At 43.4% G+C, this 22,531-nt stretch overlaps 1 protein-coding gene across 1 annotated transcript in view; it reads left to right on the top strand.

The window, feature by feature from the left end:
- LOC310771067 (ATP-binding cassette sub-family A member 2-like) overlaps window positions 1–22,303 on the top strand; it is a gene marked incomplete at both ends in the record, with an annotated part of 76,823 nt that extends 54,520 nt beyond the window's left edge. Inside the window, 3 exons of the mRNA XM_083663745.1 lie at window positions 933–1,071; window positions 10,345–10,823; window positions 22,141–22,303. Coding sequence (XP_083519871.1) covers window positions 933–1,071; window positions 10,345–10,823; window positions 22,141–22,303 — 781 coding nt within the window. The remainder of the gene's footprint in view (window positions 1–932; window positions 1,072–10,344; window positions 10,824–22,140) is intronic.
- Between the last annotated feature and the right edge of the window lie 228 nt (window positions 22,304–22,531).

Here is a 22,531-nt window from a genome sequence, read left to right on the forward strand (position 1 = left end):
ACTGGCACATTTGCAGCAATGTTGATTGATGTGCACTGTCCCTGTACAACTAAACTAATAAATAAAAAATAAATAAATAAATACTCCATAACCTTTGATTTAGATTTTGACATCTTTATTGATAATGAAAAACATGTATACATTAGATATACAGTCAGAAACACCATCATCAAAAGGATAAACACAATAAAGCTAGAAGCTTATTTCCTTTGCGGTCCTTGAGGTGTCAGTGTGGAATATGAACTGGTGAATGAATGTATGGGTGCGTGTGAGTGTGTAAGAATATAAGTGCATGTTTTAAAGTGCAGGTGTCAAAGACTATGGGGGTGTGTGTGTGTGTGTGTGTGTGTGTGTGTGTGTGTGTGTGTGTGTGTCCACCACGCTGGAGGAAGGAGAAACAAGGGAGACTAAAAATATGATACACAATAATAAAAGCCTAATGAAAACAGTCAGTAAAAAAACCTAAAAAACAGGATCTGCTGCTCCTGATCCAGCTCTTTACAGAAGATTTAAAAGAGGAAAAAGATAAACTAGTCTTAATGTTTGTGGGCAGGCTGTTCCACAGCACAGCTGCTGTGTAGAGGAATGAGCTCTGCCCTATACACCGTTTACACCTGACTGGGACAAAGTCGGTGGCGTGACTGTGTACATCCCTGGCTTTGCACAGAAACAGCCGACAGACATTTGAGAGCCTGTACTTTTTTTTTACTTTTGTTTGCGTAGACATAATAATAATAATACATTTTATTTGTCATGTACTTTTCATTTAAGATAAATCTCAAAGTGCTGTTGAATCAGTAATTCTACTTTTACCAGTATTTTTTTACACAAGTAAGTGTAACTGTACTTCTACAATGAGTGTACCTTTCCCATCTGTGTTGTGTATAGATGGCCTGACACGCAGACACCAGGGGTTGTTGAAGTGCTTGCAGGTCCTGGCAGGATGCCAGGATGCCCATCACTCAGGACAATGCCCACAACCTCCTCCCACTGCTGCAGGACTGGCTCAGGGCTCAGACCACAAGACCTGACCAAGACTCCCACCACCGTCATGACAACAACCACTACAAGGTAACTGCTTCCCCCCTTTCTAAAATAGCAGACTCCCACCACCATCATGACAACTCATGCTCGTTAACGTGATCTCTCAGGAATGCCTTGAGGGAATTTCTTAAAATTTGCCTCTACTAACATTATTAAAAGATCATAAAGATAACTGTGTTTCTGGTAGTTTACTATCAATCTATGTTGCTAGGCTAGGGCTAGCCTGCCCTGGCTCTGCTGTTGTTGTGATCAGTTTTGGAGGAGCAGTCTGTTTACAACGGAGGCTGGCTGTGAATGAAACCACACATGCGCGAGCAGGAACTGCACAGAGGTCTGCCATTGGCTCTGAAATTTGCCCACCCCACAAAAGTTCATCCTATCCAAATGTGGAGTGGGCGGATTCGAAAGTCTCAAACCTGCCCGCCCCTTTTTGAAAAACTGACATGACCAATGGCTGAGCTGATACCTCTGATTTGGGTTGTTGAGTATCTCTTTATGCTAAAGTACTAAAGTATCTTTTTTTTTATACATGTCTTTATTATTATTATTATCATTTTCTTTTTTATTATTAGTATTTTTTATTATTATGATGATGATGATGATGATTATTATTATTATTATGTAATGTTTTAAAGCTTAAAACCTTAAATCTAAGTATTCCAAAGTATTCCTAATAGGTACCGGTACTTGAGTATTCTAATGGAATACATTACAAAATACATTTTAGGGCATGTATTCAGTGTTCTGTAGTGGAATATATATTTGAAAAGTAGCCTAACCCTCCCAACAATGAATGACACATAGGCTTGTATATGTTTTTTGTAAAGCCCAGTAAGTGCCATTATGTTTGAAATGTGCTACGTTAGATAAAGAAATAGCATTAGTTTCCCTGCCTCGCTACTCTTTTACATGAACAACCAGTAGCAATGATTGACTAACCCTAACCCTAACCAGTAGCAATGACTGACTAACCCTAACCAGTAGCAATGACTGGCCCTGGGTCTAAAGGCGTCCCACTTTTTGCCTTTATGTTGACAGACATGTTAGTGTTGAATTTAGCATTGGGGCCAGTTCTATTGAAGTGAATGGGCCAGGCATGTTAAGTCCCACTATAAACCATGACCGAATAGGGCATCAGTCAATATCACATACATGTTTTCTTTAATCTGGTGTAAGAAAAATCAATCAAAGGTGAAACGATACGGATATTATGGTTTATAGTCGGACTTAGCTCCCGGTTAGCAGTTAGAGGGTTGTTTTTGGAGTTAAAGACAGAATCCCTGGACGTTTCATTTGCTGCTGCCTGTGTAGGCCACGTCAGCAGAGCTAACGTTCGCTAGCCACAGCTAACGTGAATGCTAAACAAATCCACTGCATCCTTGCCAGGTTTGGTTTGAAGTAACACCAGCTCAGACTTTTCCCCAACTCTCAGAACCCTTGCCCCATCCATCCATCCATCCATCCATCTCCAATGTTTCTGTTAACTTTCTGTTAGCAACCGAAGAAAAACAAAAATAGGGTTGGCTAACTTCTTCTTTCACTTCCTGCGGGCGATATTTTTTTTCCCATGATGGCGAAGGCTAGGCGAAGCCATGACCCGCCCCCTCTCTGCCTCTGATTGGCTGACTGTAATCGGCTGCTCCCACCTTCTTTCCAGGCGAGCCAGAAGTATCTCAAACGAGCCTAAACATAGTTTCATTCAATGTCACGATGCAGCAGGGGGAAAAGTAGGCTACTTCCAAGCATGATTCCTATAGATATTAGTGTTTGCTGGACAGCTAACATTCATACATGACTGCAGTTAGTTGTTGCTGAGGCTATGGTCATCTAAGCATTTGTTCATAACGTGAGCAGCAGGTGCAAAACAATCATTAAATGAACAAGCATGAGATACTTCATTATATGGAACGTTACAATTGCAAACCCTATATCTGAGTTATTTAGGCCTACTTAGCCTATTGCACAGACGTGTATTTGTTTCTTGTCATTCCAAATTCAATCACATTGTTGCTCTGATTAATATTTCAATTCAAATACATGTCACTCTTGTGTTAGAATGAGTAAATGGGCATTGACACTGTTTTTATATAACCCTTGATCAATTCTCATTAATATTTTATCTTTTCTTTTCTTTTTGTCTGTAGGCTACATACGTGCACTGCCAAGAGTAGCGGCAGCATTATAAACCAGAGATCAAAAACATAAACACACAGTGGCGTCTTTCATGTATGCTACTAGGGCTGGGTCGGTTTGAAAATTTTAAAACCGGTTCGATATTGCCGTCTAAACCGGATCGAACCGGTATACCGATTTTTTTTGTAATAAAAAAAAAAAAAAAAAAAATTTAAGCAGGGCTCCCGTGTGGCCCATAACTGTCTGTAGTGCAACTTCAGTCCACCTGATAGCGATAATACACCTCTAAGCTGGTATTGTCAACCAGCAATGATACTGAATAAAAAGAAGCAGGACACCTGTGTAACAAACACACCCTGTATTTATTTCTCATAACTATTCAGCTCAACTTTTCTTCTAAACATCAAAATAATAAATGAAATAAGACTTCTGCCTATAGTGCAACTTGAGAAAAGGCTAATAAAAACACAAGCAGTGCAATCAGAATGGATTGGCTTACAGCTGAGCTGCCTTATAAACTTCAAAACTCACAAATTCACACAATATAGGGCCTAGGCATGGGTCGGTTTGAACATTTTGAAACCGGTTCGATATTCCCCAAAAAAACGTATCAAAGCGACTGCAGTTGGTGGCGATAATGCACCTCTAAGCTGGTATGCTGCCAACCAGCACGAACACTGAATACAAATAAGCAGAACATTTTAACTGTAACAACACACTGTTTTTATTTCTCATAACTATTCAGCTTAACTTTTCTTCAAACATCAACATAATAAACAAAATAAGACTTTTGCCTACTAGTGCAACTTGAGAAGAGGCTAATACGAACAATAGTGCAATCAGAATGGACTGGCAAATAAAAACTAAAAAAATCTTTTTTTTTTTTTCTTTTTTTTTTTTTAAGTCCCTGGAAACCAGAAATATTTATTTATTATTTAGCATTTTGAGGTCATCACATCACAGGACCATATGTTAATAAGCCACCAGCCAAATTTGAACGATGATGAACATCGCAAAGTATATAAATTTAGGTTTGGCAGTCGTGGCAAAACTAATGAGAATCAATTATTTTTTAGAGTGTATTTTCTCCCGCGGACTGTGTGGGCGTGTCCCGTCTGCAGCAGGTTTTCCGAGAGAGAGAGAGCGCGAGACAGAGGGGGGGAGGGAAACGGAGAAAGAGATTGAGTGGAGACAGAGGGGGGGAGGGAAACGGAGAAAGAGATCGAGTGCTGTGTGTCGAACACAGCACTCGTGCTGTGTGTCCACAGCACGAGTGTGTGTGTGTGTATGTGTGTGTTCGTTGCTCGGAGAGGGAGAGAGAGAGACTTGCTGCTACTGTGTCTGTTTGTGTGTGTGTGTGAGAGAGAGTAACCTCGCGTCACCAGCCTGTGTGTCTCTCTCTGTGCTCTCTCTCTCACTAGTCCCGAGAGAGAGAGAGAGAGAGAGAGAGAGAGAGAGAGAGAGAGAGAGAGAGAGAGAGAGAGAGAGAGAGAGAGAGAGAGAGAGAGAGAGGCATAGCGCTTGGCACGACGGCACACAGAGTGGGAGGGAGACGGACAGCGAGGGAACGCTGTCACTGGGGGCAAAGAACGGACAAAAGGAGGGTGGGTGTATGTCTTATTCATTTGTTTGTTTATAGCTCTTAACACATTGAGTGCCAAGGACGTCTGTGCACGTCCTAAAAAAAAGTAACGAGGAGTGCCAAGGACGTCTGTGGACGTCCTAAAATCATAATTCATATTATTCCATAATTTTGCTGTTTAAGGTCGTACCCAGCCAGTGAGCATGAATCCCTTCAAGGGATCACACGGCGCCACCTTAAACATCTACACGGGAGCTGCGCCACCCACCTCAGATCCTTTACTTTGTGCAGGAGAAAGCGAAAAAAAAGCCGTGATCAAAGGGGAAACCGATGCATGCTGCAGCCAGAGCCTTATAGATTGCTCTGTCTGCAGCTGACAGTTGGCTGCATCCGCGCCCACAACTGAGCTCTTCTGCTTCTGTCCATCCGTCTGCATATAGTTCCTCCACACGATTCCCTGCCAGAAAGGCAGCACCCGAAGCCGAACGGCCAAACCTTTTCCTTCAGTCCCGTAACTCCCGTTTGCCATTTCCTTGTTGCGCTGGGATCCACCCGGGGCAAAAACGGAGGAAGCGAAAACAGACTGTGTGCGTGTGGGGAGGAGCCCGCAGCTCAGAGGGGGGGGGGGGGGGGGGGGGGGGCACGCAGGCTGCACACAGAACCACACCACGCCACCACATCAGAAAACACCAGCCAGAGTCAGTGAATGTGCTTGAAATTAGAGTGCAAAAAGTATTCATAAAAGTGACTTTATCTTGAAAAGTAAAAAAAAAAAGCAGAAAACCCTTGAAAGTGCTCTTCTTTCAGAGGCTGTCATTTCATAATGGAACTGTCTAGAAACAAAATTTCTTCTTTGGAAGAAGCAGGAGTGTCCAATGTTTCATTAGAGTCCAGCCCTGTCAATATAGCCCTAATAGAAAAAATTCTATAGCTGTTTTCAACTGAATGGAAGTGAATCTGGCACAGGCTCCAGACAATTTTACTGAAGCGCTGTGGCACTCAATGTGTTAAGTATGGTGATGTGTGATTGTCTGTCTGACATATTTTGTACATCTATATTGTTAATAAAAAAAATAAAAAAATAAAAAAAGGAGGGTGGGTGCGGATTGCGCGCGTGTACAAAGGTTATATAGAGCTTATGACGTCATAAGCTCCTGCGTTTTAGCACCTCGCGCACTGCTGTCTTCAATGAGGAAGTACTTTGTAGAATCTTGTAGAAAAGTGTCGATTTTAAGGCTTTGGGTTGAAAGTAATTTATAATAATTTCGGAGGCACAAAATTACTAACATAAGACCCTAAATAACATAGTTAGAACGTTTTTGTGGATTTTGGTTTCCAGGGACTTTAAGGTTTTTCCGGTTTGCACGTGATCAAACCGGTTTGGGCTCGTATACCGAACCGAACCGGTAAAACCGGAAATCGACCCATGCCTATATGCTACCAAGCAAAACTGCTGTCTGTCTGACCACAGACAGTAGAAAGAGACGCAGGATAGCCAAGCGAATGTGATTGGATGACCGTTTGACGCTAGGCCAATCACAGGCAGAGAGGGTGCTTCCAGCCTTCGCCATCATCCGAAAAAAAATATTGCTTCCTGTGGAGTCAATGAACCGAAAAATGGACAGCGCCACTTTGCCATTGTGCTCACAGAGTGTATCGTCCTAAAAGGATTCAAGTACTCTGCTGCCACCTATCCTCTCCATGTATTACTGCAGCCTAGATTTTTTATACCGTCGTGGTGCACCGCGGCAAATTACATTACGTTACATTACATTACGTCATTTGGCAGACACTTTTATCCACAGCAACTTACAGTAACACATTTTGTCAACAATAGAGAAATCAACTATGCAACATAATCTATGACAGCTACAACCTTTATCTTTATCTTTATTGTTTATTTAAGCAGGGACAGTACACAATAAATATATGGCACCAGAGATAGCTAAAAGCTAATTTGCATCTGTAGTCCCTGGGCACACAGAGTCCTGTGCGCACACAGTACATATCAAATACAGCAATTAAAAAAAAATCCTAATGTCTAAACAATCAAGATACATGACAAAAAATGATACTTACTATTAGCAAGATAATACATATACAATGCGCATAACAGTAAAATATAACACATAGAGGTAGATAGCAATCCACTAAAATCACACATTGGCAAATGAGGTAGTGGTAAAAAATAAATAATGTCATAGCACAGAAAGAAATAGTATATGAGACCACACCAATGACTATAGGTAGAGCCATATGAAATCCGTGTTAACAGAATCGCGGACGGAATCACGGAATTGACCAATAAAAATGGAATCCACTGTAAAACGTGGAATACTGCAGAATTTGCCATAATTGGGCTGAAATTCAATATATAATGTTAATAAGGTGACGTCTCACACACTCTCTCCCTCACACGCAGCTATACAGTGGACTCTGTCACTCTGCAGTAACGTAACTATAGTTAACGAGTGCATTAACAAGTGCATTCCAAGCATTCCAGCAATAGCGGTGAAGTAGCCTATAACGTTAACGTTAGATGTCAGCTGTGAATGATTCTGCATCGTTAGACCTTCTCACTATTCTATTCAATTCTGTTATGTTGTTCGTTTAAAACGTTAGCATAACGTTAACTACTTGCAGACTGTCTTGATCACGTTAGCTCAATACTTTGTAGACACAGTTTTCAGTGTTGATGTTACTTGCCTTCCTAGTCAAAGCCTTCCGACTGTAGTGATGTCAACAGGGAATGAAAGATGAAAAATATCCACTTTTGCACATGATGGACAAGCTGGAAAAGTTTCAATTGTGGCTGTGTATTCTTATTCAGTTGACACTTGCCGTTTTCAACTCACGTTGACTCATTCAAGTTAGCAAAGATAAACACCACCACTTCCTGTTATAACTTTCAAAATAAAATAGTATTTGAACCATCTTCTTATGTTTGAAGTGAATGTTTTGTTTACAGTTGTTGAGACACAATGAGAAGCTTAAAAGCACTTTACAAACATAAAAATGATATAGAATGTTTTGTACAGTCATCTACTGTATTTCTGACTTGAATCACTTGTTAAAAATTGTGCACTATTACACTGTGTGTAAATTGATTGTTATATCTTATTAAATTGTGGACATTTATTCATCCCCACATATTAGACACTATTTCTGATGGTAAAATGAGCGTAAAAAGCAAAACACAGAATTCATATGGCTCTACTATAGGTGGCCGCAAGACTGACCCTCTCTCAGCCACTTCTTAATAGAGGATTTAAAACCTCTGAGAGTACTGCAGCCTTTAATTACTGCTGGCAGGGTGTTCCACAGCCGCCCGCTTTGACTGTGAAAGCAGATTGACTGAATTTAGTCAATCTAAAAGGCACGCAACAGTCCCCTCTAGTGGAGGCTCTTGTAGTTCTCACACTGGTGTTGCGATTTGTCAATAATTTGTTGAAAGGCGGGGGGGGGGGGGGGGGGGGGGGGGGGCAAGACCATGGAACAGACATTTGCCATCAACAGAAAATTCTCAAGTGTTAGAAAGTTATATTTCTTGATAATGTCACAATGATGATAACTGTTAGGTTTTTTATCCAGGACCTTCAGCGCTTGCTTGAATAGAGTAAAGAGTGGCTGCGTTGTTGTTTTATTGGCCTGGGACCAAGTAGTGGCACAGTAAGACAGATGTGATAAAATGAAAGAATGAAGATACAGTTTCGCCACATCTGTGTTCAGCTGACATCGAATTAATCTAAATTGCCGAAGATTACGTTTGACAGTCCCTGCAGTTTTCTTTATCTGCTTTTTGAACGAGAGGTTGCTATCTAAAATAATACCCAGGTATTTAAACTCCTGGACAACCTCCACTCTCTGACCCTTTGAAGGAATAGAGTGGTAAAGTTTTTTTGTGTGTGGAAAGGAATGAGAGAAGAGAGACAGGTCTGTAGTTCTGAATAGCAGTAGGGTCAAGGGAGGGTTTCTTAAGCAGAGGCTTGACTCTAGCAGTCTTTAGAGTAGCCAAAACAAGACCTGAGGACAGAAAGGAGTTGAGAGTAGTGAGGAAGGGAGATAGGTCAGGTGAGATGGTTTGGAGGAGAGAGGAGGAGGTGGGAAGGGAGAATGTTATAAAGTGGTGGTCGGATGAGTCACAGTGAGGAAGAGGAGTCACAGACAGTGAAGTTGGAGAGAGGTAGAGGTCGAAGGATGAGAAGAAGTTAAGGAAAGGCAGAGATTGCAAGGTTACCTTGGTCTGGATGTTGAAATCGCCCAGATTTGGGCTGAGGTTACAGGGATGAGCAAAAGCCACATAGTTAGGTAGATGAGCAAGTAGTTAGACAAAGAGAAGTAACAAAAACTCTATTCTCTGGCCTACCCTCGATGGACTCCCACAGATAGACTCCCTTTGTGCCCAGAGTCTTCATGCCCAGAGGCTGCTGCTAGAGCTGCCGCTCTAGACTGACTATGCTGAGAAATACTGGTTCAACAGGGAGTCAGGCCACACCTTCCAGCAATCAGCGTCTAACCACAGTGGCTGGCCACCTCAGGCCAGGCTGTGAGCAATGAACAGGTTTTAAACAGGTCAAGTATCACTGGTTAGGAATATCTACACACTTCAAACTAACAGAGAGAAAAAACAAGACATATAAAACTTACAAACAAAGTTTCAGCAAGAAAGTGCAGCACAGAAGAAAGCTCTTTGCAACACAAAATGTTGCAAATGGCGATGTTGGTTACTCCTGAAACACCAAACATCTGTACATCTGATGCGGTATTTTTATTTTATTTTATTTTAATACCGCTTCCAGCACCTTTAACATTTTGAACTTCAGCAGAAGATTAAGTTGTTTGTCAAATAATATTGTAGAGGGCTGGTTTGTGTGGGGTTTATTTATCCATACATTAAGACTGATTAAGACATTAAGATTTAAGACTGTATAGTCTTGAACGTCTCTCTGCGTAGTGCTAGTCACGTGTTGTATTCCTCCGGGGATTGAATGGGAGAGGGCAGAGGAACTGAAGGGAGTTGTTGTGGAGCAGGAGAAGAGGTCGGTGGTGTGAAGCTAAGGAGAGAGAGCTAGCGGGGTTTTGCGGGATTGGCGTAGGATTTGGCGTGACTGCGGCCAAGCCATCAGCAGCTGTACGTCTTGGAAATTAAGTGCAGAAATGGAATCCGCCTTGAGTTGATTATTGATTATTGATAACGTTACAATATGTTACAATACGTTTACAATATGACTCAGAAACGCATGGAGGGGATGTAAAGGAGCACGCCAACATTTTGGGAGATTCACCTATTTGCCATATTCCCGATAGTAAGACAAGAAGAATCAGAATCAGCTTTATTGGCCAAGTATGTTTACATACAAACCGCTCCTCGGCTGGCGCCTCGGACCGGTTCACGCCTCTCGCGTCGTCCCTTAAAAAGTGATAATGGACACCTCGTCGTGCATTAACCCTTACTTATTATTTCATAATGTGGTGAGTACACCAGTGTGCTAAGCAAACTAGCAGGAATCCAGTCCTACTAATGCATGAAACAATGTCATCACATTTCATCTAGCATGTGGCTGCTCTTCTTCTCCCTCCTCCAGGAGTCCTCTCAGCATGGGGAGCCTGATAGTGTCTGCAGCAGCAGCATTTCCAGCAGTGTTACTGGGGGGGACATGGTCCTCTGCCTGGCTGCCATCCACAAGCTGGTGGAGTACATCCAGCTCAACTTCACCCAGGCTGACAAACCCCCCTCCTCCAGGGAGGCTGACAGAGCCCCCTCATCCGGGGAGGCTGTAGAGGTGGAAGTCTGTGCTGTTTGCCTTCATAAGTCTGGAGGGGACGTGGCTGAGTTTGGCCTGAGCTTTGGGAACATCCCGATCTTTGGGGACCCAGAGGGAAGGCCAAAGGGCAGCCGGAGGAGGAGGAGACCTACGGGGCCCGTCCTGGAGGTGGGCTGCCTCTGGGTGACGGAGGTGAGGAAGAGGAGCCCGGCCGCCTGCTGTGGAGCCATCAAACTCCGAGACGAACTCCTGTCCCTCAATGGACAGCTGATGGTTGGAGTGGACGTCAGCGGAGCCAGGTAGGATCACTTCTGGTGTAACTGAAAAATATTGCAATATTTCCCGAATAGCCTACCCCCCCTTTTTTTTGGTAAACAGTTAGATAAACAGACAGTTTTGCCAGTCTGCCCTGCTGCCGACCCTCATTCCACCACTCACTGTATATTATCGCTACAGGTAAGAGTGTCTTATTTGTTGCTGCAAAGGGAGAGAGAACAAGGAAGTGTAGAGCACATCAACCTCTCAGTCCTTTATTCATAATATTCACCCCCCCCCCCCCCCAGTATTTTGAAAATAAGTGTTACAGAAGTTTGACAAATGAACACAGTATACACCTTATGTTCAGACCTTACAGCTGGGTCAAATGGGTGCGGCTACATAAGGTGAATACATACTGTAATAACTCAATGCTAGACACAAACAAAGATAATAGCACACTCTCAAGCTAAGGTTTTAAGCAAACTCAAATTTGAGACTTCTGTGCTCAAACTCTGAGTGGATTTACTCTTAAAGTCGAGCTGAACCCAAAAATGACTTTTATTTTATTTTAGTTCAAATACCTGGGTATGCAGTGCACCTACGGTATTTAATAATGTATGCAAACAAAATCACAACAATCTACCGGTAATTTCTTTAGTTTTTCACACTTTTTCACATCAAAAGTTCATTTTTCAAGATTTCATTGATAACAGTAATGTACAGTTTGCTGACGTCACCTAGTACTATCAAATTTCTACCCCATTTCAACCAATCATATCACGACATGCAGCTGTCAATCAAATCTTCATTTCTGGATAATTTTCTCTTCCAAATGAAGTAGAAAATGGCGCCTAGTGCCTGTCATCTGGCAGAATTCCTATCCCATAAACTAACTACTAACTTGGCCAATTGTTAGAAACATGAACAAAAAACAAAAACTATAATCTCTGAGAATGCAAAGAAATGTAACTGGCTCGTTAAAACGCGCATTCCAGGGATATCGTAGCGATAATGGCGTGCGCATCCGAGAGCTTGGTTGTTAGGGGTCGCACTTCGGAGATTCTAGGCCGACGTGCTGCACTCTCCGCTCAGCAACACGAAGGCAGCTGGCTGCCTGCGGGTCGCTGAGCTCCACTCAGCCACTAACCTCCCGTCAAAAGGGTCTTCCCGAGGGGAGCGCCACAACACACTGAATCCCACTCGATTTGGAGGCGGAACACGCCAGGATTGGCCAAAGCCCAATCCAGTCCCCAGAATTGTCAAATAAAATCATCGACATGATACTATGACCCGCCTCTCAACCTGTCATCTTAGACAAACTATGTTTTCAGTCTGAAACGGACGCATTATGCACGTGACGAACAGGTTCAGTTCGACTTTAAGTATGTAAATCACTCTCAGGAAAGTGAAGAATTTACTGTGGTTGTGTCAGCATACTTGCCTCCATGCACCGAAGGGTCTTGCAATGCTGCGGTGTAGCACTGACTCTATTGCAGTGGATTGGGCGTGATCGACCCTTCCGCGGGCAACGTTGCAGACAGAGTAGGAAGGCTGATCCGTGAGCGGCTGCTTCTGGGATGCGGGTCGGGGGCTTAATCGGCCTCGGCTGGGTCTACTGGGCGAGGGTGTATGATGTTGAACAGACCCGAAACACCTTACGACCCCAGTTAACATCACTGCTGACGCCTCCCAGCGCATGCTGAAGTATGTATATTTGTAACGTGCAAGCAAAAATTAACATAAAAAAAGATTCCCATTTCAGACGGTCACAGACAGTCAAATAGCGCATTTTAATGTTCTTGGTTAACCGATTAATGATCGGTTAATGCGGGTTGGTTGTGGTCAATTTAGTTTTTTCATTTTCGCCATCCCTACTAGCAACCAAAGAATATAGCCAACCCCCGACACGGGAGAAACCGTGAGGGCCGATGCAACACTCCAGCGGAAGTCGGACTCGGTCCATTGATGCAGCGCATCTGGCCAGTCGTCTGCATTGGCGGTGTTCTACAGCGGTGCAAACATTGGTTGGATTTTAAGCACTAGATTTATGGGAATTGATGAAATGATGCACAATACCCTGCAGCAAATCTCAGACCTCTCAATGGTTTAAAAAATATCACACAGGAGAATGGATGTTGAATTAGATCCTAATGTGTTCTTCAACTTCCGCCCAGCAGATGCCACTAAAAGACTATGGTCCACTGTCTCTGTCTCTCAGTCCAACATGCTGCCTGGTGTAAGGGGCTGTCTCACTGATCAGTACAGTAAGGAGACAACATGCCAACAAGCCTTTGCTCATAATGCTGCTACTTCTTAGCGAAAGGACGAACGCCATTGTATAGTATAAATGCAATAAGAAAAATGCCTGGGAAACCTCCAGTCATCTCAACAGTGTGATGATACACATTGCATATACATTACATATCAGTAATAGTACAATTAGTAAAAGAGAGAAAAGGAAAAATAAATGATTAATGTAAAAGTTAGTACATGTGTGAGCATCCTGCACAATCACACATGGTCACAAGACTGGTTAATTCTCAGCCACGCCTTCAGATGGCCCTTGAAGGTGGCCAAGCTGGAGCTACCCCTTATAGAGGGAGGTAGGCTGTTCCATACAGCGCTTCCTTTAAAGCCTAGCTCCTCATTGCGTGGCTCTCGAAGCTTTAGTTGGCGGCTCTAAATTTTTTTTTTTTTTTTTTAAGATTTCATCCCCCCTGCTCTCCCCAAAATGTCAATAAACCTTTATGGCATATTATTACAATACAACAATACTGGTGTTGACAGTAATAGAAGGTGCCAAATCATTCAAAACAATAAGCATTTTGCTTTTAGGAGTATTGTGCCAGCGTGCAGCGCTGTTCCAAAACGTGTCAACGTGTGTCGTTGCCTGGGAAACGCACATCCCATAATACAACTGTTCACATCGCATCCCATAATAGTATGATGATACTAGGGATGCCATTGCGAACATAGATGTGAACAGGTTAGATAAAACTTCAGCGTCGCCAGCGATGGCCCCCACCGTTGCGGTCGGGGTACGTTTCGAAATCCCTCCAGGCCTGAAAGATTTTCTGTGTGTGTGTGTGTGTGTGTGTGTGTGTGTGTGTGTGTGTGTGTGTGTGTGTGTGTGTGTGTGTGTGTGTGTGTGTGTGGAAAACAATCAAACAAAAAAATGGTAGGCAGATGTGCTTGGTTGGGGTGGCTTTTGGTGTTTTGCGGTAAAAGTGGCTCTCCTATTGACTTTGTCCTGCCAGTGCTGCTCTCATCGAAGAAATAGTGAGGATCACTGCTTTAAAGGATAGCACGTTTTGACCAAACAGGGTTCTTCTGAGCGGAACTTCACAATCCCTGTTGGTGATGGCTCTAGTTAGCCGGGTCGGATTGGCAGTAGATCTATATTTAATCAAGGTTAAAAGAGGTGGAGACGCTAGGCCATGCAGGACTTTGTATATCAAGCAGGCAGAGGTGAATTTCCTGAAGTTGTCAAAGCTTAGCATGTTGAATTTGGTTAGAATATTGCAGTGATGATAGGTGAAGGGTTTTTTATCTAGGATTTTTAATGCTTTTTTGTAAAGTGATTCGATTGGTTTAAGAATTGTTGAGCCTGTCATAGACCAACTGGTTAAGCAGTAGCTCATATGTGAGAGTATCATGGAATGCAGGAACATCAGAGCAGCACTATTAGATAAGGAACACCTTATTTGTCTAAAATTACATGAATTAAATTTAATCGTTTTCGAGATCATTTTGACATGACTCCTGAACAAGAGTGTGGAGTCTAACATAACACCTAAGTATTTGAATTAATTTACAACATTCAATTCCTCACCTCCCTGATGATCATTGGTTTCATTTTGTGCAAAATGTGCTCTCATGTGCGGCATTTCCCCCACTTGACTCTTTTGGATGGGAGTTATGAACGCTTCTCCTCCAACCCCCACTACCTGTTCTCCTCCAACCCCCACTACCTGTTCTCCTCCAACCCCCACTACCTCCTCCAACCCCCACTACCTCCTCCAACCCCCACTACCTGTTCTCCTCCAACCCCCACTACCTCCTCTAACCCCCACTACCTCCTCCAACCCCCACTACCTCCTCCAACCTCCCACTACCTCCTCCAACCCCCACTACCTCCTCCAACCCCAACTACCTCCTCCAACCCCCACTACCTCCTCTAACCCCCCTACCTCCTCCAACCCCCACTACCTCCTCCAACCCCCACTACCTCCTCTAACCCCCACTACCTCCTCCAACCCCCACTACCTCCTCCAACCCCCACTACCTCCTCCAACCCCCACTATCTGGCCTTGGAATGTGTGGAATGCCAAGTAAGTGCTGCCTGGCTAAAGTAGGGAATAACTGAATGAAAGTCATGTTTCTTCTGTGTGGTAAAAGAGTCACTCAGCTGGCGTGCTCTGTACATATTGTACCCTAACCCTACCACTGTGTGTGTGTGTGTGTGTGTGTGTGTGTGTGTGTGTGTGTGTGTGTGTGTGTGTGTGTGTGCGTGCGTGCTCTGTACATACTGTACGTACATTTACCTTTGTATGCAAGGTGCTCTTGGAGGGGGGACAATTGACAAAAAAGGGGCTTGTAATAGCATGGTCTCTTTACCAATGCACACAAGTTTAGGAAGGGAGATAGTTTAAGGAAGGAAGGAAAGAAAACTGTTGATTCAAGATTCAAGATTTTTATTGTCACTCGGTAGTACAAGTATGCATGTGTGAAATTCTTATGCTGTGGGCTCCGTTACAGACAAAAGTCTGTATTTCTGCTGTAAGTCTGCATTTCAGCCAAATGGCCTTTGTCATAACCTGACGCTGCCAGATGGACGGTATACCTCCACATAGGTTTCACTAAACCAGTCGATCTGGGAATGAAGTCACCAGACCCGCTGACGGAGGCGGGCACTTTTTCCAAGCTACTTGGCAGGTGATTGGATGACCCATCTGGCTATCACCGCTGGTGGGTGTTAACTTCAACCAATCAGATCGCCGAAGGTGCCTGTGGATGATCTCCGTGGTATTCATTGATTGAGTCCTCACGGTCGTAAAGTCACCTTCGAAGCATTTAGTTAGATTATAACAAACTAGTTGTGTGGCTTAGCCTTCCCAAATGTTGAGGGTCGTTTTTTAGAATTTAATACATAGAATTGGGAACGTTACATTCAATTTCATTCAGACTGCCTGTCACTTCCGCGGCGGCAGCCATGTTGACGAGTGAAAAGAACTACAAAGACCATGTACCCACTACTTGCCCAGACGAGCCTAAGCCCGCCTACGGCCGCCGCTGATTCGTCGGGCCGGCATGGCTCGACCAATCATCTTAACTGCCTGTGCGGGTCCAGACCGTCACGGAGAACCAAATGAAATGTGAGTTCACGTGACGGGCGGTTTACCAGGCTACCTTTGTCAGGCCAGAGTCTGATTGAACAGGTGTGCTGTGAAGAAATAGGGCTATGTGCTTCCAGTTGTAAAACAAACAAACAAAATGAATTTAAATTAAAGTAAGCCAGGGGCGGCTGTAGCTCAGGAGGTAGAGCGGGTCGTCCACTAATCGCCTTGGATAAAAGAGGTCGGTGGTTCGATTCCCGCCTCCTCCAGTCCGCATGTCGAAGTGTCCTTGGGCAAGATACTGAACCCCAAATTGCTCCTGATGGTGTGCCAGCACCCTGCGTGGTAACCTGCCGCCATCGGTGTGTGAATGGGTGAATGTACCAACTGACTGTAAAGCGCTTTGGATAAAAGCGCTATATAAATGCAGGCCATTTACCATTTACCATAAGCCCAAAAATACAAGGTGGTCGTGCAGTACAACCCATGGTCAATTTGTTGAGATATAACAACTTGACTGCCTCACAGGTGGTCTTTCATTTCATTTTAGCGATAGCCGTGGCTGAACGAACAAGATATTTTAACCATTTTTTGTGGGGGAAATCATCAGACAAATTATTATTCAAAGTAGAGTATTTATATATGTTAAAATATGGCTTTAGGGGGTCTTTAAGGAAACTGGTCTGTTTAACTCTCCTATTCTTGCATAAAATGTAATCATCAACCAAACTATTAGCCTATTCATTATATTTATTGGATTGGTGCGGCTTCCTTCACTGCTCAAAACAATATTACTCTCCTCACTCGCTAAATGTATAATAGTGGTTTTCTGGCATCTAGTAGAGCTGAATATTGCATTTAGTGCAAGCAGCAACTGCGCGAGCACCGGCTATCTTCTTTTCCTCCTCTGATTGGTTGCGCTCATGAAAGGTCAGTGACACGTAGGTCAGCGTTGAGATATTTTGAACTCTGGGCAAAAGTGTCAAAATCGAGCTGTGCGTCACCAAGGTTAGTGCTGCCACCTAGTGGAGCAGAAACGCTGTCCCCCACAGCCGGGCACAGATCATGTGTAGGGGCCTTAACCCTAACCCTATATTTTTTTATATGATATATTTTTTATTTCATTAACAGAGCATGTGAACATGTGAACTTGCTAAACTTGGACATAAAGGAAATTGATAATCCATCCACAAAAACATTTCAGCAAATTACTCAAAAGCAGATTGCCAACATTTTCTCCCCCCTTACTCATCAGAAGTATTTGCATGCATAACACATTTGTTGAGACAAAATGTGATGAGCAACAACAGAAGAAATCAATCCACAAGCTATTACCGTAATGCTAAGCTGTGAAAAATGCTAACTTATCTGTAAAGGGGAGACTTGTGGTACCCATTGAACCACTTTTCATTCAAATAAATTGAGCTGAGAGGTCAAGGGGCCCCTTTGAAATAGTTTTCCCTCGCCCAAATTCAACCTAGGTTTGGAGCGTTATTTAGTCCCCTTGCCGACAAGCTAGCATAATATGCTATGCTTGCCAATGGGTCCCTTAGGTCTTCTAGTTTCTTCTGATAACAGGATCTCCACTGTAGCTTTAAAACTGGCCCTGCTACAGCCATTTGATTGACCGCTCACTGCCCACCTGCAGTACCTCCACGGCCCACTAGTGGGCCAAAGCCCACAGTTTGGGAATCACTGGTATAGAGCAAACAACTAATAGATTAGTCGAGAAAATAATCGACAGTGGAAATAAAGGTTAGTTGCAGCCCTAGACTGTCCACAGAGTCCATACGGGCTCTCCTCTCCGCTGCTGCTCTGAGGGATTAAAGAAGGATGGACTCAGGGGATTCTAACAGCGGATTACAGCAGATTAACTCTGAGCTCCAGGCAGAACAATGACAGCACTGTCACCATCACAGCTTCAGGTAGGCTGACTAATGCATACTGCAGTTTTTATTTATATAGCATGTTTTCATATATGTAATGCAATTCAAAGTGAAAAAGAGATGGCATACAATGAAAAGTCATAACATAATTTGTTAATTCATTGTATACTGTATATTTTGTATATTGTATTTGTATATACTTATTTTACTTATTTTCTATTGACTTATTTTATATTTTTACCTATTTTCTGTGATATTGTTGTTATGGTTAATTTATCTCCCTGTCTCTTAACTGCACTGATGAGGAGTAGCACATTGTCATTGTATCATGTCTTGTCTCTCTCTCTCTCTCTCTCACTCTCACACACACACACACACACACACACACACACACACACAGTTTCACACACACACACACACACACACACACACACACACACACAAGGGTCTTTCACACCGGCCATGAAAGCCGAAAAATGCGCGGAAATTAGGATTCGCGGCTCCGATGTGAAAGGCATGAACGCGCGTTGGTGGGTAATTCTTGTACGCCTTTTGTCCCGGCACCAAAGGTTGTCACATCGCCGTATTGGCGGACAACCCGCCTCCACTTGAAAGGTCGTCGCAGCGAGCCGGAAAAGGTGCGAATGGTCAGCTCATTCATAAAAAAATTACAGGGGAAATCACCTCATGTATCAAGAAAGTGACGAGTGAAAGTAAAAAAAGTAGACTGATAGACAGACCTATCTCCACACACCACACTGTGCGAGGCAGCGCTTCATACGAATCGCTCATAAGATCGTGGTGTTTTTGCAATGTCAGCGTAGGTAATTATTATGTATATTAACTTTATTACAACTTTGGCATGACAATATCTGCTGCTTTACCTTAACACAGTGTGAGTGTTACAGTTACAACAGCCAACTAGTCCGCTGCTCTCGCTTCAGGCAGCCTCGCACTGTCCCCCTGTCTAGTGCAGGCTGCGGCTGAACAGAAAGCACTGAGGTGAGGTGTCAAGATTTCATCTCTGAGCTCTCTGATAGGCTATTGCTTGATGTGTAACCAATCAGATAGCGCTGTGGGCGGGACATTGCTCCAGACACAGAACTACTGTAGGAGGGGATTCTTCCAGGTGCAGCAGCCGCAAATTAGCGCATTTTTTTATTAAGTTATGATATCGGCAAACAGCCAATGAAAATGCCGATACAGATCTCCTCAGCGGACTAGGAGAAGGAGGAAAGTCTGTTGTTGAATTGAATTCGTTCATCATACAGTAGCCTAGGCTACACTAACCTATGAAAATATTAATTTGGGCTAGGAGGAGCTGGAAATCCCTCTGCTCGCCTTTCAATGCGGGAGCGGGGGATTTCACCTGAAAGTACAGAGCAGCACGGTAATGTGGCCGTGCTGCTTGGCTCGTGTGAAAGCAATTTCTGTGGCGAGGCGGCTGGCTTTACGGGACTCCTAAACGGCTATTTTTCCGCGATCTGTGTATGAAAGAGCCTACAGTTTCTCCCAAATCCTGGTGAGTCTTCCCAAAACCTCGCCTACAAACACACAGAGTCACTTATAGAAGTGGCTGGCACCGCTTAAAAATGCTATTTTAGAGCCACAATACCATTATAAATATCAACAACTAGCCAACAGATATCAAAGCTGGTGGGCTTTATGGAAGAGCGTGACTCAAACTGGCTGACCGTTACATCAAACTGGTCATTCAGTGGTACATAAGTAATGTAGCGCACAGCATCTTCTCTTGGTTTATAGGCAGGTCGCTGACATCTCCAAGGTGCTTACCGCCACCTGCTGTACAAGTAGTTTACTTGTACATGCAATGAACATCATCCATCCGTTTTATAATTCTGTCCATTTTCTGATGGATCAGTGTGGCCATGGCCTTATAGGCTATATATTTGAGAGATAACTTTTGTGGGGAGAAATACATTGAAAACAAGTCAGATATGACTTGAATGCCATTTATAAAATTGCTTTTTCCCGCGTTTAACGTGACCACGATCACTATTTGGCAGCCGACTTTTGGGCGTTGTGCAAACAGGTGCTCACTTTTTGGCACATCGCAAGCCCACGCTTTCTAACCCTATCGCCAGAATAATGCATAGAAAGTTTTTTTCATGGAGTGGAGAATTGCTTTCTGAAATATATCTCTGATGTAGGGTTAGGGTTATGTAGGTGATGGGTTAGGGACTGATGTAGTCTACATTGAAAAAAACTATGAAAACTCTGTCTCGCATAAACACTGCGATTCCTGCAACACACTACATCAGGGATACTCAACTTGCTTTGCCCGGAGGCCACTTATGCAAAATGACAGGAGGCCAGGGGCTAGTTAATAAACAAACATTAATAATATACAATTTTCTGTAGCGGATTGTAGGTATTTAGGGTGTCAGCCGGAGTTTAGTCTAACAATTTTGTGCACACAGGATAGGTTAAGTTAAGTTTGTTAGTACATATAAGTACCTGGGTGGTGAGCAGGTGGCAATATTTGAGAATTTAGCTGGAGCTCAGTCCAACTTTATAGTTTTCATTGTGAATTAGAAAATGGCCAGGGAGCCACTTGGCACCCTATCATGGGCCGCAAGTTAAGTATCACTGCACTACATCATATCACTACTCTACACTGGAGGATGTCCTCATGTGTGAACACACAACAATGGCTCTTGTCTGAAAGGGTAACAGGGAATGTCCAGACCTGATTCAACGGACAGAGTCCAGAGTTCATGTCTGAAAGTGGCTTATGTCTTGGTGAAAGCAGCCAAGCTTATTTAGTCCATCTCAGAGGGTGTGAAGTCTCAGATGGTGTGAAGTCTATCTTATTTAGTCCATCTCAGATGGTGTGAAGTCTATCTTATTTAGTCCATCTCAGATGGTGTGAAGTCTAGCTTATTTAGTCCATCTCAGATGGTGTGAAGTCTAACCTTGAAGAAGGCTTGCACCTCATGCTTGTTTTCTTGTTATTTGGCTTTGTCAGAGGTGTTGAGTGCTCCTTCAGAAACAGGTTGAGACCTGAACCTGTTTTAACATGCAGCCCTCCCTCCCTCCAACAGGGAGACAGAAAGAGAGAGCGGGATCGTTGCTCTGACTCGCCCCACTCTTTTCAACATCAAAAGTCATGTGGTGGTGTGCAGTACTCAATCAAATCTAACAACCAAATCATGCTGGACTTAATGTTTAGCTTTGAAAGAACCTTTGTCCTTTAAAAGCTCTTTAAAAAAAGAACATTGTTTTATAGCTGTAATGTGAGATGGTGTCAGCAGAGGGACTTAGGACCTCCCTTAATGACGACTACCCAAAACGCATGCTTTTTCTCCTGCTCAGGTTTTTACACTGTCAAACAGAGGTCCTGTGTCTGAGGCGTGCTGTTGGATAAATGAGCTGGAGTTTGAGGACTGGCTTTCATTGTAACGGGGGTAGAAATGATCCTGAATAGAGAGCTTAATTGAATCAGTGGATGGAGTTCAGAAGCTCATCAGCCTTGGTTTTGGCGTAACACTGTTGACACTGCACTCACACCTCCTTTGGAGATGTAATATACTTCGCAAAGTAAGTAAAGCTGATTCCTATTCAATACAGGTCAGTTAAATGTTGCCTTGATAAATATACTCGTCATTTTTGTTCTATCCTCAAATTGTAATGTCTACTTTTGGAGGCTGTTGCTCCTTTTCTGTATTGGGAACAACTTCTGCCCCCACTGTCTAAAAATGGGGGCATTTACAAAAAAGTGGGGGGGGGGGCACTTTAAAAAAATATAAATGAGTGCATAAGGTTGCTAAAGCGTAGTGTGAACAACAGTGCTGCTTGTGTGAGTGTGTGCTTCTGGCAACCAGCTTGTGTGTGTGTGTGTGTGTGTGTGTGTGTGTGTGTGTGTGTGTGTTCTTCTGGCAACCAGCTTGCAGGTGCTGAGTGTGTGTTAGAGATGGAAAATTAATTGAATGAAAAATCTTGGGGGCAATTTTGGCCCTTAAGTTCTGCAGTTGCTTTGAATTGTGTCTTTTGCTCCTTGGTCTCTGGAACAAAAGCCAAAGCCTTTCCTCCCCTGTGTGTCTGGCAGGAAGACATTAGCACAGTTATCTGGGGTGGGACATGTGGAGCTCTTGCTTAATCTCCAAATACCTCAGGGAGAAGACCCACCTCATCGAGCACAACAACTCAAAGGAGCTGGGCCAACAACTCAAACAACAACTCAACAACTCAAAGGAGCTGGGCCAACAACTCAAACAACAACTCAACAACTCAAAGGAGCTGGGCCAAAGGGATAGGGAGCATTCCTGGGCCAGATGAAGTTCTTAATGTGATGTTGCCATATGTTCACGCTGCTATCTGGTGCCAGTGCAGACTGCTGTTTTGGCATGTCTGAGAGCAGGATGTTATTTAAGAAGGAATTAGTCACAAATGATTTGACACATTGTAGGTTGATGTTGGACATTTTGGATGAGTGCTTGAGACTTTGTTTTCCACCACCATTGTCAAAACATCAAATGACTGAATGAATGAATTCTTGTTGTATAT

This window comes from Poromitra crassiceps (assembly GCF_964638095.1).
Source record: "Poromitra crassiceps genome assembly, contig: HAP1_SCAFFOLD_335, whole genome shotgun sequence".
NCBI lineage: Eukaryota > Metazoa > Chordata > Actinopteri > Beryciformes > Melamphaidae > Poromitra > Poromitra crassiceps.